At 28.6% G+C, this 18,238-nt stretch overlaps 1 protein-coding gene across 4 annotated transcripts in view; it reads left to right on the top strand.

Moving 5' to 3' along the window:
* Positions 1–17,125, top strand: part of LOC108722530 (uncharacterized) — a 21,659-nt gene extending 4,534 nt beyond the window's left edge. Inside the window, exons 6-27 of one of the 4 annotated variants that reach the window (XM_018447692.1) lie at positions 455–1,579; positions 3,156–3,335; positions 3,780–4,202; positions 5,051–5,142; positions 5,222–5,370; positions 6,480–6,590; positions 6,822–7,166; positions 7,400–7,614; positions 8,420–8,532; positions 8,613–8,754; positions 8,873–8,973; positions 10,337–10,512; positions 11,270–11,556; positions 13,264–13,471; positions 13,619–13,802; positions 13,865–14,077; positions 14,359–14,484; positions 14,849–15,013; positions 15,177–15,326; positions 15,990–16,221; positions 16,290–16,469; positions 16,855–17,125. In XM_018447692.1, coding sequence (XP_018303194.1) covers positions 455–1,579; positions 3,156–3,335; positions 3,780–4,202; positions 5,051–5,142; positions 5,222–5,370; positions 6,480–6,590; positions 6,822–7,166; positions 7,400–7,614; positions 8,420–8,532; positions 8,613–8,754; positions 8,873–8,973; positions 10,337–10,512; positions 11,270–11,556; positions 13,264–13,471; positions 13,619–13,802; positions 13,865–14,077; positions 14,359–14,484; positions 14,849–15,013; positions 15,177–15,326; positions 15,990–16,221; positions 16,290–16,469; positions 16,855–16,991 — 5,054 coding nt within the window. In that variant the 3' untranslated portion in view covers positions 16,992–17,125. The remainder of the gene's footprint in view (positions 1–454; positions 1,580–3,155; positions 3,336–3,779; positions 4,203–5,050; positions 5,143–5,221; positions 5,371–6,479; positions 6,591–6,821; positions 7,167–7,399; positions 7,615–8,419; positions 8,533–8,612; positions 8,755–8,872; positions 8,974–10,336; positions 10,513–11,269; positions 11,557–13,263; positions 13,472–13,618; positions 13,803–13,864; positions 14,078–14,358; positions 14,485–14,848; positions 15,014–15,176; positions 15,327–15,989; positions 16,222–16,289; positions 16,470–16,854) is intronic. The other 3 variants (XM_018447693.1, XM_018447694.1, XM_018447695.1) reach the window with 3 other exon arrangements.
* Positions 17,126–18,238: the final 1,113 nt, after the last annotated feature.

Consider the following 18,238-nt stretch of genomic DNA (forward strand, 5'->3'; position numbering starts at 1 on the left):
TGCATGCGTGCGTACGTGCGTGCGTGTGTGTGTGAGATCTTTTTCAGTAGAACTTATTTCTAAGAAAATTAATAATACATATGATATACATATGCAGATATATTAGTAATTAAGTCTATGTTGACAAATTCTATATTATTCATAACAATCAATATTAGATTGAACCAAACGATCATTAACGTATTCCGTATCATGGCATAATTATATTATATATGTATGCATTCATACATGATATCGAAAATTATTTTATAATTACATTTCTTTTTATAGCCAAAATATCAAACAGTTTGAACGGATGGTGTATCACTATTACAGTCACTGATGGTGACTTACGTAGTGCGGAATACGTTAATTAAACGATCATAAATTATTTTTAATGGGATCTGTTATTAATTAATATTTTCTGAAATATTCTAAAAATAATTATAATAAATTCATACTTTTTGAATTACAGATAAATTTGATGATAAGGTACACAAAATGGGAGATAGTACTTGGATTCCACTTGCTGCTTCTACCACATCACGATCAAATCTACGTCCAACATTTAAACCAACCTGGAAACCATTTACGACATCTTCAAGTCCACTTTGGGTACCAACGTGGACAACTCGAAAGCCATTTTATGATCTTTCTGAGCATCATATTATTTATCATGATTACGACCATGCACATAGAGAAAGTCAGTATCAAGACTATGGACCACATCGTCCAGAATGGAAACCAAGTAATGGAAATTTGAGACAATCCTTTGATAGCAATTACAAATTTCAAGATCATTTAGATAGGCAATGGATGGAAAACCATAGAATTGGTCAAAATTCACAACCAGTTTATCATTCCGACCATCCAGAAGGATCGTGGTCATACGAACATAGGAATCAAAATGACCATAGATATTATCCTCCTGGTTATCATTATCATCATCATCATCATCATCATTATCATAATTATGGACCTACATCAAATCCATCAGTAAATTCAAGTTGGAACTCCGATAATCCTACTACTCTTATTAGTGATCGAAAATATGATCAAGGATACCAAGGATTTACTCCAAATGCAGATGATAATCATTGGCACCTTGATTCTCATGATTCCGGTCATTACAATCATCATTATTTTGAACATGCTGCGTCGAGTGAAACAGATCAAAGACGACATCAACCATATTTTCCTTCTAGAGGATACAATGAAAATAACAGTCAGTTTTTTAATGTACATAACGAAACAAAGTTTTCTAATGTTCCTGATTTGTTAGATAGTCAAAGGACCGATCATGATTTGCATCCAACTAAGCAAGATTATAATTGGACGACGCCAGGATTATATCATTCTAGTTTCAATCATACTTTTCCATTAGCTGGAAATGTTTTGCTAAATAATAGTAATAATAATAATAAATTTACTAAAAATTCAAATCAGAATAAATCGCGACAAGATAGATTACTTCCTTCTTGGATGGGACAAGAAAATATGACTTGGAATCAGTCAAATGGATCTTTTGCTTTCAACCCGAGTACGTGGCATGATCAACAAAAAGTACAGATGGAAATTCAAACACGTCCATGGGATCAAGGTAAATAAAAATTAACGTTAAACTTGTTTATTATTTTAATAAATTACTAATTTATTTACATGTTTTTATATAAAATCTATGTATATAAAATTATGATAATTAATGTTTTTGTGATTACGATTGTTACGTAAAAATATTTCATCTGTTTGTTTATTGCATTATTTAGATTAGATTAATTTTTTAATTAAATTCATTAGATATTTATTGGATTTATATATTGGACCATATATTATTATTTTCAATTAGATTAATAAGTTTGTTATAGTTAGTACACTGTACAAGTTATAATAATACAAATTAATAATAATGTGCTGTTGCAAACCTTACTGGCAAATATTTGCACGCTGCATGAATTAACTTTGTCAATTGTACATACAAATTATTATCAGTATGATATCATTGAAATAATACAAATATGCAAATGAATAATATTGCTTCTTAGTAGTTATGATGCAAGAAATATATAATAATATGCATGGAAATTATATTGCATGTTGACATGTTTCATGAAAAATTAAAAATGTATACAGTAAGATAAGTAAATAAATACATTATATATATTTAAGTATAATAAAGTATTTACGTAATGCATATCAATACTGTGGATCAATGTTATGAATACTAAATAAATATTTAATTCTAGAACACATATAGCTTCTGAAAATTTTTGAAAACACATCAATGGGTCTAAAAGATCCACTGAAACTCTGATTTAAATTAATATATTTAGAATCTTTTTATTTTAAAGTTTTGAGATTTAGGAACATACCTGCATAGGTTGTAATGCTAAAAAGATTTATATATTATTATATATTAAGTTATAAAATTAAACTCTCCCTTTTCTTTTCTTCGTGTACAGAACAAACGAAATTTCGATTGGGTTTGGACAACTCATGTGTGTATTTTAGAATTAAATTTATAAATCGGAAATTATATAGATAAATATTCGAAATATATTTGCGTATTCATAGCTTATTATTATTAAAAAAAATATTTTTTACATAAAATTTATTATGTAACTAGATATGTATGAGAAAGTTTAATGTTTCATAGTATGGCTAAAAAAATTTCGATTGGGTTTGGACAACTCATGTGTGTATTTTAGAATTAAATTTATAAATCGGAAATTATATAGATAAATATTCGAAATATATTTGCGTATTCATAGCTTATTATTATTAAAAAAAATATTTTTTACATAAAATTTATTATGTAACTAGATATGTATGAGAAAGTTTAATGTTTCATAGTATGGCTAGTCAAGATGATAAATTACAACAACAATTTGGCAAAAATATATATCAGCAAAGCATAGTTGATAGAGAAACGAATGCACAGTGGATATTAAAAACAAATGTTTTGTTAAATTCAAAGAATCAAATAAATTTAGGTTTATAAGTGGCTTATAATCTTTATTCTTTTATTTGCTTGACGCCGGTAATTATATATTAAATATAAATTTTTGTATATATAGGTATGTACAAGATGTATACTGAAACAGCTCAAATATTTAGTTCATTATACTTTTCTTAAAATTATTTAAGAATTATACTCTGTAACACTTTGTAATTTGTAGAATCTACGAATACAACTGAATATCCGAGAACAAACTTTTATCCAAATGGAATATATGTCAATGCAAATGGCATAAAAGGTCATTACATCACAAAAGAAATTGAGGATAATCAGAAACATTCAAAGAGCCATCAATCGCATAGTATTCAAAAACCTATCAACTGGAACAACATTTTTAATAGTATAATTATTACGTTATTATATTGAAATATATTTGGTCGTTCAACTTACACTACTTTTAGGGTTAATTTTATTTCACATTACTTGCTGATTTTCTTTTAAATGCTCAATTTTGTTTTGAATTTATATTATCATACCTTTAATTCTTAATTTCAAAATTTTCTGTGTATGTACATCTATATATTGTAAAATCTCTCTCTCTCTCTCTCTCTCTCTCTCTCTCTTTCATTTAAACTTTAACTATCGACAAAAACGGGCAGTTATTATTTATCACCTAATGTAATGTGCATTGGGGACCATTATAAGCTAGCTATTTACTAAAAATTACCATTGGATTGATTGCTTATGCCATAATTTCGTTAATAAGTATAACCATTATATATTTAAATTTTGCAATTTACATTTAAATGTAAATTGTTAAAACTACGTATTTCTTCTTTAATAGATACTGAAAATGATTATACTTTGTTTACAACAACGCTGATGACAACAGAGAAAATTTTCAATAAACAACTTGAGTTGTCAAGGAGAGGACGGGAGTTTGAAAATATTGCGAGAGAAAAAGAGTTGCATAATTTTGATAACATAAGTAATTTTAATTTATCTAGTGAATCAATTGAACGTGAAGATAATCACTGGAGTATTAACGATACGGAAACAAGTAATGTAAATTTAAGACCTCCAAATATTATAGAATCTGAAATAAATAATTACGACGTGGATGTATTAGACAAAAACATCTGGAAGCCTAGGCTGGTTTTCGAAAATAAAACCAAGACAACGACGGCTTCATCGGTCATTATGAAAATTGGCCCGAAAAATACCAATATCGAACTTTTTAATATAGAAACAGCCCCGTTTCAAGAAGGTAAGTTAATGATTTAAAAATTATATAAATTTATGTGTTTTTATCTATAAAATGAGTGCTCGCACGTGAAAAATAAATTTTGGTAAGTTATTCTTTAATTGTTTTCTTGCATGGATTTATTCGTAATTGTTTTCTTGCGCATTGTTATGCCACTCGAAATATACGATGCAATAATGAAATAAACTTGTTTTACTTTAGATTAAGTTTTTGCAGAGAAAATAAAAAATATATTGTCGTTTTTTGTCGAAAAGAATAATATTGCAATGTGAGATTTGTAAGCCGAAAATTAAAATTAATACTGTGCTAACTTAAATCTTTTTATTTACTAATCGCTATTCATTAAATGTTTTAAATATTTATAATATGTATTATGCGAAACATATTTTACATAATGAGTATTCATGGATATTAGATAACACTAAAAAGTTAAAACGTAACTTTTCTATTTTTAATATTATATACTTGTTCACTACATAAGAATTATTTATACATTATATTATTATATTTATGTATTATATATCATATTTATTTATATAAATTTGTTTAGCTAACTTGGTTTTATCCTTTTGCATGTATTCGCTTTTGTGCTTCCGCATGACTTTAATTATAACTTTGGGGAAAAATTAGTATATAAAAATGTATTGTATTGGCTCATATATAGGCATTATACACATAATTAAAAATATATTCGTGTAAATGTATGTATATCAAATATACATGACAATATAAATCATATTATATATTACATCCTATATTGGATCCATAAATAAGTGATAGCTAAATAAAATAAGTAAATAAAATGTTTATTATTAATTAATTTTAATTAATAACAATTAATTTTATTGTAGAAGAGCCGTCATTCCCAGTTTATTACGTACAGCCAGTGCATCCATTAACTCATTCAAAAAAGTCCGTTCGACTAACACCTATATCTGGTCAGGTGAGAACATTTACATAAAGATAAATTTAAAAAGTTAATTATAATAACAAAAAAAACATTTTATTTAATATATCAATAGGTTATTCGCTTGAGAGGTGGTTCTGGGCCGAGCAATGGTTATGTTGAGGTACAAGGTGTGCTGCCTGGTTGGGGTATTGTATGCGATTCTAGAAATAGTTGGACTTTAAAAGAAGCTCATATTTTATGTAAACAACTCGGATATAGCAAGTATGTACATTAGCTATATACGTAAGTATATACAATATCATTAAATGTAAAGGCAAAAAATGACATAGCAGAGCTTTGTATATTTTTTTAATGGATTCCTTGTCTAGATATAACAACACTGTTCAACAAAAAAGCATCAGAACGAAACTAGTCATATCTCTTAGTTTTTTGGAAGTTGAATACGAATCCGAATTCCACTTATTCGAGTTATAAGGCTCGAAAGTTACAGTACAGCCGGCATTAACATTACGCAAGTTGTCCGACCGACGGCTAAAACCTTATGAATGTTCCAGATCATGTCCTGTATAACATTTGTCAAAATCAAGACCATTGGAGATTGTACCTCTTATTTTCATTTTTGCACTAAAAATTCATTTATACGTAAAAATGAAAATAAGAGGTACAATCTCCAATGGTCTTGATTTTGACAAATGTTATACAGGACATGATCCGGAACAACATTCATAAGGTTTTAGCCGTCGGTCGGACAACTTGCGTAATGCTAATGCCGGCTGTACTGTAACTTTCGAGCCTTATTATATAACTCGAAAAATACTTAATGAAAAAATATTTTATTATAGTGTTTTGAAAAGCTCTCGAGGTAAGGTACAAGAAAATGTAATGAAAAATATAAGGGGGTCTTATTTAAAAAAATCGACGTGTTCTTGATCTGGCCTTGGCGACGTCACCCATGGTCAAATCAATGATACTTTCTTATATCCCCTCCATACAACTTTTATGTGAAACATTTTTCCGTATCTTTCATATTTTCCGAGATATTCGGCCCATTACGTTTGAAATTTTTCACCCTGTATATATCTACATGGTATCTCATAACTATCGCATTCCCTCTTGAGAATGTATTCTTGAGGTAATTTTGAGACGAAAATCCTAATACAAAAATTGCAAAATGATAAAGGACTTTTCGACTTACAATTAGTTTAGTCCGCTCTATCCACGCATGAGCGCTTTGTCAAAACTTACCGGACATTCTGTATATTTTGTATTTCGACGTTCTTATCTATCATAAACTTTCATTATTTGGGATGATGATAAAATTATTGACAATGGGAAACGTAATATTGTACAGACTATTTTGTTTATTGTAGAGGCGCAGAAATGGCTTGGCAAGGCAGAAACAATTATAATAATATGCCGACTTGGATCGCTGCAAAAACTGTAACATGTCTGGGCAATGAAACCAGGTTTCAATCATGCAAGTAAGATATGAGCTATCAGAGATTTATAAATATTCCTTTTATTGAATATAAAGATAGTCAGAATAAAAATTTAGATTTCTTATGCACATAACAATAGTAAAATATTTGTAATTAATACTTTTTGTTTTCGTTAAGTTTATGGCTATCTTTCATTTGCAATGTTTTTTGTCGAGGCAAATTGTAATAAAAATCGTTACGCTAAAATTTATCGTCATAATTATAATAATTCAGATTCACACATAATCAAGAGTGCCGCGTGGATAGAGATGCGATTGGTGTGCGATGTACTCCCAATCGTATCGCACATTGTTACAAGGATGAAATGCCTCATAATGGTCAATGCTATCACTTAGCTAATCCTGATAGTGGATTTAATCATGCTGAAGCATTGGAATACTGCAAACGAAGGAATGCACGACTCATTGACATTACTAATCAGGCGGAAAATAACTTTGTTTCGGAATGGCTGTTGCAATCGTATCCGGAAGTTAGCTCAATTATGACTTCCGGTTTCGGTTTTACTAGCATGGGTCGCACCTTATGGCTCTGGGCGGATTCTGCTCATGCCAAATTTAAGTATGATTCTTAGAATACCTATAGCTTCTATTTAAGTTGTTAAATTCATTTTCTTATTAATATTTATGCCTTTGTATTTTTATCTATATAATAAAACATATTACTAATATTCTTTTGTCTTTCTATCAAGCTAATTATAACTTCTTTAAATGAAAAATTCATTTGTACCCTGTTAAACAATTTAAAAGGACGTCTTATTATATTTTTGAATTTTTTGTTAAACATTTTGTTAGATTTACGAAATGGTGGCCTGGGTGGATGAACGATACGGAACAACCACCATGGGTAGGATCTCGTCCTCTTTGTATTGTGATGAAACAGAAATTTTCGTGTCATGATCGATCTGAATCGATCTGTGACACAGATTATTTCTTCTGGGACACTGAAGACTGTGCAACTACTTCGAAAGGGCATTCTTTTATTTGCAAGAGGCCTTATGATGATATTGGTATTATTAAAGAATTATTAAATAAACAATATATAATAATATATATATTATTATATACATATACATATATTATTATATATTTATATGTATTAATATATTTTAATCCATATATTTTAATATATATATTAAAATATATGGATGTATGAGAAATTAGACCACAAATAAGTCGCGAGAAATTATTTTTTAAGATAAATGTACCAGTAACCGAACGTTTAAGCGTAGGTTGTCATAAATAATACAATTTATATTATCAGAAAGGTTTTTAATATAAATATTTGTATTCATTTGAAAACTCAAGACTCCCTTAAGCAAGGAAAAATTATTTGAACCGACTTATAACAATTATTAATTAAAATCTTTAAATAAGTAATAGAATGCGTCAATGTACCAGTGGCCGGACAGCCGGTCAGACACTGAGACACACGTAATTGTTTCAGTGTCCGATCACAATTAGAAAATTATGCTGATGGGAAATATTAATGTAAATAGATGTTTAATGACAAAAGACACTTTAAACTAATTCAAATTGGTCATAAAGGTAAAAAGCATGAGATTAATATTAATTTATATAAATAAAGTTTTGTGTAACTGTTCAGACATAGGTACTGTCCGGACACTGGTACGTTTATGTTAATATCTTTTGTCTCTTATACATAAAAATAATGTTGCTATGTTTTATCGAATTTTACTTAATTTGATCTGAAATATACAAATATGTGACATAAAGTAATGCATGACTTTGTAATATATATCTACTATAAAGAATATCTTAAATACAAAAAGACAAATTTATCCATTTGTCTAGGTTGCGTTTATGGGAAAGGAAATCAATACACTGGCAAAGCCAATGTAACAATATCAGGAAATGAATGTCTTTCGTGGGCCGATGAAAGAATAGCACATCAATTACGTATAAATGTAGGTTTGCCGTTACATGTATATATATCTAAAAATATGCTTTCCATTAAATGAAAGTATAACTTAATTTTTATCATTAGGTTGTTAATAAAAAAATTCGAGACAAATTGGAAATGCATAACTATTGCAGAAATCCTAATCCAATAAAAGAATCGAGACCGTGGTGCTTTATAGAAACAGGAAAGCCTGAATATTGCGATATTCCTGCCTGTGGAAATATTGGTACCTATTTGACTAAAATATATCAGTAGATACCGAATCTTTTCAATAAAATTGTGAAAAAAAGGATAAAAATAAAGATTGTAATACTACATAAAATTAATTATTTTTTTTTCTTTAGATTCAAAACGATCTATGTTGACTGGTCAATGCAAGCCTAAACATTTTGAATGTACGCCAGGAGAATGCATCCCATCTCCATGGGTTTGTGATGGAGAGGAAGTGAGATATAGAATAGAATATATTTATTCATTTCAGCATATGTAGAGGAGAAGGTGGCCAGTGTATATATTGGTCTCCCTTAATATCTCCGCTATTATATAGCGAATCTTAATGATTACTTATGGAATTATTAGTTCAGTAGCTGTTACACCATGACGCTAATATTACCAATACTCAATAACCAGCACTTATTATAACGCATTTTTACTTTCAAGTATTTCGAAACGTTTCTGAGGTACACTTTAGCATTTAATTACACCTACTTCCTCAATTTTTTTAAAACTTGAACATATTATCACACGAATATATGTATTTTTGAGTGTGTTATTTGCTATTTAACATTTTATTTGTCTATATATATTTTCAGTTATACAAATTTAAACAATATCATGGTATTTTGCTAATGTGGCCTTCTATGAATATTGATTACTCACGACCTCTTTTTTGAGATTTTCATATCAAAATAATTATTTGATAATCGATTGTAGCTCTCTACTGTTAATCTATAGTTTATATTATTTGTACTATTTTTAGTACTGAGATTTTTAGTACTGAGCAGCTTATATGCAAAAGTTATGTGAATGTATATACATTCATTTGCATATATTTTAAAATGTTTCTTTTTTTGTTAATTTTGTAACTAAATACTGTTTTTTAAACGAAACTAATATTTTAAGGCTATTTTTATGAAAGGTCATATTACCGCCCATTTTTTTCTTAGAGTCATTACGCAATGTCACCACATTTTTATTAATAGTCTCCTAAGTAATAAATATTTCGTAACTTTGAGTCCAAAATCGATTTAATAACATTTTAATGAATGTAATTGTCAAGTTTTAAATTTAAATATTGATTATTAACAAATTGTGTAAAATGTAACTGGAATAATACCATCTTCTCCTCTATATAGTCAAGAAAAGGACTTGGTTTATCATTTTATGCTTTAATTTCGCTCATCCTTCTATATCTTCTACACGCACTTCATTTATCTACCTAAATTAGTTATCTGATCTCTAAATCCGCTTTACCTAGTTTTTTCTCTCCCCTAACTTCCCTAATAGCACAATTCATCGGTGCAACATTGGCCCAACATATCCCCAATGTATGCCAAAGTTTAACCAATGTTTCGCCAATGAATTGTGCTGCTCGGGTTATCTATTCAACTAGCCAAATGTGAGTTTGCCGCGATTATTAAACTATGTTTATAAAACTTCTATGTTAAAAAAAAGAATCTTATGCCTCTAAATTCTGCTTAGAATTGATCCATTAACTTTTTAATAAATTTATCATTGTGTTTATTTATTTTATTTAAGTAAAGATTAATAATATAATTATTACATAACATTTAATGTAATTTATTTAGGATTGTACAAATGGGGCTGACGAAAGAAAATGTATATTGGATCTGAATCTTTTTGAAAAATCTGCAAAACATAAACTTGAGGGCTACGATATCGAGAAATGGTTGAATACACCTTTAAAAACCTGCGCATTAAGATGCAAAGAAGCTGATTTTACTTGTCGCTCATTTAACCATAAGTTTGTTTGAAAGTTATTTTTATTTATTAAGTTATTTAATTTATATTTAATTATTTATTTATATACAACACATATCTCATAAGAAGCGATATTAAGAAAAAGAAAATTTTATTACTTCGATATTAAATTGGCAAATTTATTTAATTAACATTTATGTAGTAATATATATAATAATAAAAAATATTATTAGCATATTTTATAAAAGTTATTTATAAAAGATATGTAATTTATATATAGAGTGTGACTAATGGAGGATAAACATCTAGGATGAGCTCCTTACACCAAAACATGAAAAATATATATATAAATTTATATAAGATTTATAAAAATGTATATCCGCAAATATACTCCCACTGTTACTGAGATACAGCTCAAACAAAAGTTTATTAATGGAAAATGGAAAATTAATATTTATTATTAGATATACATGTTTAATATTATTTGTTTTCAATTTTTAATTAAAACGAATGTTCAAAGTATTTCCAATTTTATTCAATACACGTATGAACATGTCGAGTCATGAACTATTAATATAAACATTTGAGCTGTAGGTCAGCTCAAACAATAGATTTGCGGATATATGAACTTTTTTTCGTTCTCAAAGTTTGTCTTCTTATTTCAGTTAGGTACACTCTGTATAGTCGCTGCGTAAAAACAAAATGACTTTTTTCCTAATAGCTATATTGTGATCATAGAGATTAATTATTTTCTTTTTATGATGTACAGTTATTTACAGAGATATCGTATTCTGTTTTAGATTGGATGGTAACGTGTGTTTATTGAGTAATAGTAACATCGGCTTGACTGGTGCACTCAAACTTGACAAAGAGTTCGATTATTATGAAATGAGAGAGAGAAGCATGAACTGTGATGGCATGTATATTTGCAATAATCGCAAGTGTATAAATCAAACAAAAGTCTGCGACGGCAAAAATGATTGCAATGATCGCAGCGATGAGAATATCTGCACAGCTGAAAATTTTGATTACGGTATTCGCTTAGCTGGTGCAAATAATAGTTATGAAGGTCGAATAGAAGTCAAAAGTAAGTATACTCTTGACAAAAACCTCCTTTAAATTTAATGCACTTGGTATATCTCCATGCACTTAAAAAATAATAGTAGTTGCTCGGGAAAAAATTATTCATATATAATTATATAATATATAAATGTATAAAATTACATGTAATTGTACGTAATTATATACATATATATACATATAGTATATATATATATATATAATTATATATAATTCTATTCAATATATGAGCATATTTTATATATAATTATATACAGTATTGGGTAATAACTAGTTAAAACGTTAAAAATTAAAAAAAAGTTGATAACTTTTAACTTAACTTAGTTAATTTTAAATGCATTAAATTTTAACTTAACTAAGTTACCTTTAAACGTTAACTTTTTAATTTTTTTTTTAAATTAAACAATTTTTTTATCTCTTTTAAATGCCTTAGAAAAATAATAAAATATAATAAGACTAAAGACGTATATTCGTAATCCGTTCATATTTTAAATAATTTCTTAAGATGTTAATATAGCTCTTTGATTGGCTTATGCTTTAAGCCATAAGCCTTATTCCGGATCTACAACAGAATTTTAAGCCTTAAGCCATAAGAAATGGACGAATCATAGTCGATTATTCTGCTCGAATTCGACTGTAATTGATCAATTTCTTACGACTTAAGGCTTAAAACACCTATGTAGATCCGGACTTATAGTCGAATGTGAGGAGAATATTTGACGGTAATTGGTCCATTTTTTAAGGCTTAAGGCTCATTAAAAAGTAAAAACCTAAAAAACTATGTTATATCATATGTGAATAAAAAAATTAAAAATTTAATTTACTTAATAATCTATATTGTAGTTGTTATTTAACCTCATTTTAAGAAAAATTAGGACATTTTGACCTAAAAAATAATTTTTTTCGAAACTAACTTTTTTTTAAACTTAAGTTAATTCAATATTAACTTAACTCTCGGTAAGTTAATGTTTTATTTCTTCAACTTTTAACTTAACTTTATTAATTTTGTAAAGCCATTAACTTCAACTTTATTCAGTTAAAAAAAAAAACATTAACTTACTCAACCCTGATTATATATAATTAAAAGAAATTGGAAAGAATAAGGACAATAGAAGTCAGGCGCAGGAGACGTCGTGCAAATAATACACCCATAAAGCGTAAAACTTCTTTATGGGTGTATTATTTGCGCGACGTCTCCTGCGCCTGACTCCTATTGCCCTTAGTCTTTTCAATTTCTTTTGATTTATAAGGAGTCTTTGTAGTTAACCATTTATATATAATTATATATGAAAAATTTGTCCCGCCTCGGAATCAAATTTGTACTGTATATGTAATAGGGCCTAGCAGTCCGAGCGATTACTATATCTGCTCGCTAAATTGAAATCAGACTTGCGAAGGAGGAGATTTCACACCGATGAAGAGTTTTAAATAGCCGTTGAGACTCATTTCGAGACTAAGGATAACAGTTTCTTTTTTTTTTAAAGACATGAAAATGTACTAAGTGTATTGAACTTAAGAAAGATAATATTGAAAAACAATAATCTCCGTTTTTTTCTTCCAACGTTTCTTCTATTTCGGGCCGAAAACTTACTATGTATTTTAGAAGCAAAATGGTTTCTTTCTCTCTCTCTCTCTCTCTCTCTCTCTCTTCATTCTTTTCTTTTATTTTATTATTATATCTATAATTTTACTCAATGTCCATATTGTCAAATAGTTCTAGGACATTGGGGGCAGGTATGTGACGACGGCTTTGGTATGATCAATGCTGATGTTATCTGCAAAGAGCTTGGTTTCGATCTTGGAGCTTTGGAAGTTAGACCGGGCGGATTTTACGGAAATCTCGATCCACCCACGAGATTTATGGTAGATCAATTGAAATGTCGTGGAAACGAAACTACATTACGCGAATGCGATTTTAACGGGTAAAAATTGACGTTATATTTTATTTATTGTAATGTTGACAATTGATCGCTATACGTCGCGACGTATGTACATTGCTTATAACAATTTTATTAAAATTGGCATGACGTAACTGAATTATTTATATATAGGTATATTTTTGTTTCTAGATGGGGAGTTCATAATTGTCAACCGGAAGAGGCTGTTGGGATTGTATGTAAGACCGCAGTCAATACTTGTCAGGAAGGTTATTGGAAATGTGATAATAGTCCAACTTGCATACCGACTCCCTTCATTTGCGACGAGGTGGTCGATTGCCCAGATCACTCCGATGAAAGTTCAAAATATTGCGATGTAAGAAAGTTGGAAAAAAAGTAGAAATAGATTTACATATCTCTTATTACCTTCGGTTTTAGGCACCGTTTGAGTTGCGCTTGGCGAATGGTAGCAATTCTCTGCAAGGAAGAGTGGAAGTGCGTCATCACGGTGTGTGGGGTACCGTGTGTGATGATGACTTCACAAATGCTACGGCAGTAGTCATTTGTAGATCTTTAGGGTATGGTGGTATTGCAATAGCTAAGAAAAATGGTTTTTTTGGGCCTGGCCAAGGACCAATATGGCTCGATGAGGTATTACATTTGTGGCATACAAAATATTTTGCAAAAAGACTTCTTGCAAAAAGAAATTTGTTAATTTTCAAATTTTTATTTATCTTACTTTATTTTATATTTCCTTAAATATACATATTTAACATATTTTCAATATTTTTTTAAGCATATCGCGATAATAATTTGATAAAGAAGATAATAACTGATATAAATAATAATATATGGTATAAAAATATATAATATTACCTACTGTCTTGTTTTATTAATATTCTAAGATAATTTTCTTAATTTTTACAAAAAAGGTTTTTTGTCATGGAAACGAATCGCAATTATATCGATGTGAGCATAATCACTGGGGTCAACATAATTGTGATCATAATGAGGACGCAGGTGTAATTTGTTCACCTGGAGATGTTAACAGTGCCGAAGTAAATAAAACAAATAATTATTATATTGTAATTTATTTTTTTAGATTATATATAATAGTTATAACTATTATATATAATAGTTATTTTATCTCTTAGATTACGCATTAAACAATAATATTAAAATTTAACATATTTGTACAGAGAAGTATGTGTAAATTGCTCAATATTTAAATTTATTTGAATTTATTTAATATACAGTAAAATACAACATAATAATGTACTTAATATATACACAGTATACAAATACTTGACATAAGTTGTAATGCAAGCAAATGCAGCATTTATTAAAACAATATCAAAGTAGACAAAATTTCATGATTTTAATATGATTTGCTGTTTATTTCTTAATTTTACTTTTATTAAGCAGTCATATTGGATAAACAGCCAAGAACATTCGGAACAAAACATTAACGAGCTACTTCCATCAAATTGTGGCCAACGTGCCAAAGATTTCGATAGCGATGAAGACTTAATATTTCAGAAAGTAGTGCATGGCTCCGTTGCACCAAAAGGCACTTATCCTTGGCAGGTAATTATTTTTAGAAGAAACATTATTGGATTTTTTATGGTAACCAATGAAGAATTATCATCGTCTTATATTCATTATGTTAAAATAAATATTACATCAGAGAGAGAGAGAGAGAGATATAGAGCGAGATTGATGATACAAGAGATTGTTAAATAATATTTAGGCTAGCATTCGAGTTCGAGGGCACAGTCGATCAAATCATTGGTGCGGTGCTGTTATTATATCGCCTCTACATGTGCTAACAGCGGCACATTGTCTAGAAGGTTATAACAAAGGCACATATTTTGTTCGTGCGGGTGATTATAACACGGATGTAAGTGAACGAAAATATTATTATCTAATAAAATTATCATTGGATCTCCAAGAACAATTATTAAATTTTATAATAAAATTTATCGGTAAAAAATTGTTCATGCATTAATATGTACAAATATGTATAAACATTCATAAACATATTATACGTGAAAGATGTCCATACATGTTCATATATCCCTCTTTCTTTTGTAAAATTACTTTTCAGTATAATAGAAATAATAATAGTAATGTGAAAACGTAAAAAATAATTAAAAGGATAATTTTCACACTATTTGTTTTAGAAAAAAATCAAGTTTGAAGAAATGTAAAAAAATTACTTATGTATAATTATATATAAAATTATGCATAATTGTATACGAGTCTTTTTTTCACAGCTTTCCAAACTTGTTTTTTTTTCTAAAACGAACAATGCGAAAATTATCCCTTTAATTATTTTTTACGTTTTCACATTACTATTACATTAAAAAGTAATTTTACAAAAGAAAGAGGGATATATGAATATATATAATGGACATATATGATTATACATGTTTATGAATATTTATGTATGTTTATACACATTTATACATATTCATACATGAAAAATTTTTTACCGGGTATTTTATATACATTTGCTAAATATGTGACACTTCACACTTTATATCACATTTGATGTCATCAGATAAACGAAGGAACGGAAATAGAAGCCAACATCGAAGATTATTACGTACACGAGGAATTTCGTAAAGGCCACAGAATGAACAATGATATCGCTTTGGTTCTACTTAAAGGTCTCGGCATCCCGCTTGGCAAAGATATCATGCCAATTTGCTTACCGACTGAGAATGCCGAATATCCGCCTGGACTGAATTGTACGATCAGTGGATTTGGCAGTATTGAAACGGGCAAGACGAGTAGGTGATAAATACTGAAGAGGATTACTTTAAATGAATATTGTAAGATATAGTAAATCCTTTTGCAGCGCAATCGAAAGATTTACGATATGGCTGGGTGCCTTTGTTAGATCAGTCAATTTGCCGAGCTAGTTATGTTTATGGTGAAGGTGCCATAAGTGACGGAATGATGTGTGCTGGATATCTTGATGAAGGTATCGACACATGCGATGGCGATTCTGGAGGTCCTTTAGCATGTTATCACAATGGTAATGTTGAAACATTCACTAGATTAATTATAATTACTGAAATTAATAAAAGAGTTATACAATAACGGGTCATACAACAATCATATAACAATAGAATTTTTTAAATAAAGAATGAAAGAAATAATAAAGAATGCAATCAAAATTATGAAAGTATAATACATTTATGTAATATAGGAGATGGACAGGTAATAGAGTAAAATTCAGAAAATATTAATATATAAACTTTTTATATCCAAAAAAAACAGTACAATTATTTATCATTTTTTACTCAAGAATTAAAGTTTATGAATTCTGTCTTAAAATAGAAAATATTGTATTTTGTTATGTTCAATTAGTACTTGCAATAATAGTATTGTTAAAATTCATATTCTTTTCTTTATAATAGGAGCTTTCAGTTTGTACGGGATAACTAGTTGGGGTCAGCATTGCGGTAAAGCAAATAGACCTGGAGTTTACGTTCGTGTAGCATATTATCGTCGCTGGATTGATAAAAAAATTAGGGAATCACTAGCAGGTAGATAAAATGTCGAAATTATAAAATTTGTAATCATACGCGCATAAACGTTTTTGTGCATCTTATTATTTCTTTTACAAAAAGCTAATTATGTCTCTCATAAAACGCCAATTTTTTTCAAAATTGGTTTTAAATTTGTAAATGGACCATATTAACTGTATTAACAATAATTGTAAATGATAATGCTCTATCTGTAAGAAATTGTCTATCTGTACATAAGATACTTATTTTGTTATATTATGATACATGTCCATTACTTTGATCATCCTTTTGTTAATTATGGCATTTGATATACTTACAATGCATTTTGATATACTTGTAAAATAAAACGTAAATATCAGTCATAAAATACAGAAATAATAATAATAAAACAGTCAAAGTAATTTTGTTAATTTGCAGTTTATTTTGTAAGACATTTTCGTTTCTACAGTAATTGCTGATTTTCTGTGGCTTTTATATAATTGAACCTATTTTATGTACACACACACACACGCGCGCGCACGCGCGCGCGCAATAGTCCCAATACTTGATCCGATTCAATTCAAAATGACAATTCAACAAATGGCATTTATACACATTGAACGGAAATGGTTATGAAAAAATGGTATTTTCAATGTAAACTATATATGTATATAGTGTGTAATAATATTACATTGTTGTGATTGATATCATCAGAGTAACTAATCAAACAATAACTTATTCGTTTATTAAATACTCCTTGCAGCATTGATTTTCTGTGAAAAGACATGTAAACATAAAAACAATGTGTTAATAATATGAGAACATTATAATTACTATATAAAATATGACGATATCAGAGAACAAAATATCAATTTAATATAAAGTTTGTTATATTTCACACGAAGATTGTACCGAAAGTTATGATTGCTGATTTGCAACAATCTAAGAAATTACAAGCAGAAAAGACATACATTGAATATCTCTTTAGTCTCCTGCGAAATTTCTAGCTAGATCTCTAGCTAGATATATTTTACCAAGATTCTAGCTATAGTTAAAGATACTTTAGAGCGATGAAAGTTTGTTTCAGCTTTTTGTTTTAAAATTCATCTTCAATATTCATCTTCGATACAACAATGTTAAGGTTCAAGCTAGACAGTTCATGTGCTCGTTGCTATTGTTATTTATAGTAACGATCGATAATCATCATTTTCGGTGCAATCTTTGTAGAATTAAAATTCAACTTTATATTTTGAAGAGTATGTTACACATTTGTAAACATTTGTATGTTTACATC

This window comes from Mycetomoellerius zeteki, unplaced genomic scaffold, assembly GCF_001594055.1.
Source record: "Mycetomoellerius zeteki isolate Tzet28-1 unplaced genomic scaffold, Tzet1.0 scaffold206, whole genome shotgun sequence".
Classification (NCBI taxonomy): domain Eukaryota; kingdom Metazoa; phylum Arthropoda; class Insecta; order Hymenoptera; family Formicidae; genus Mycetomoellerius; species Mycetomoellerius zeteki.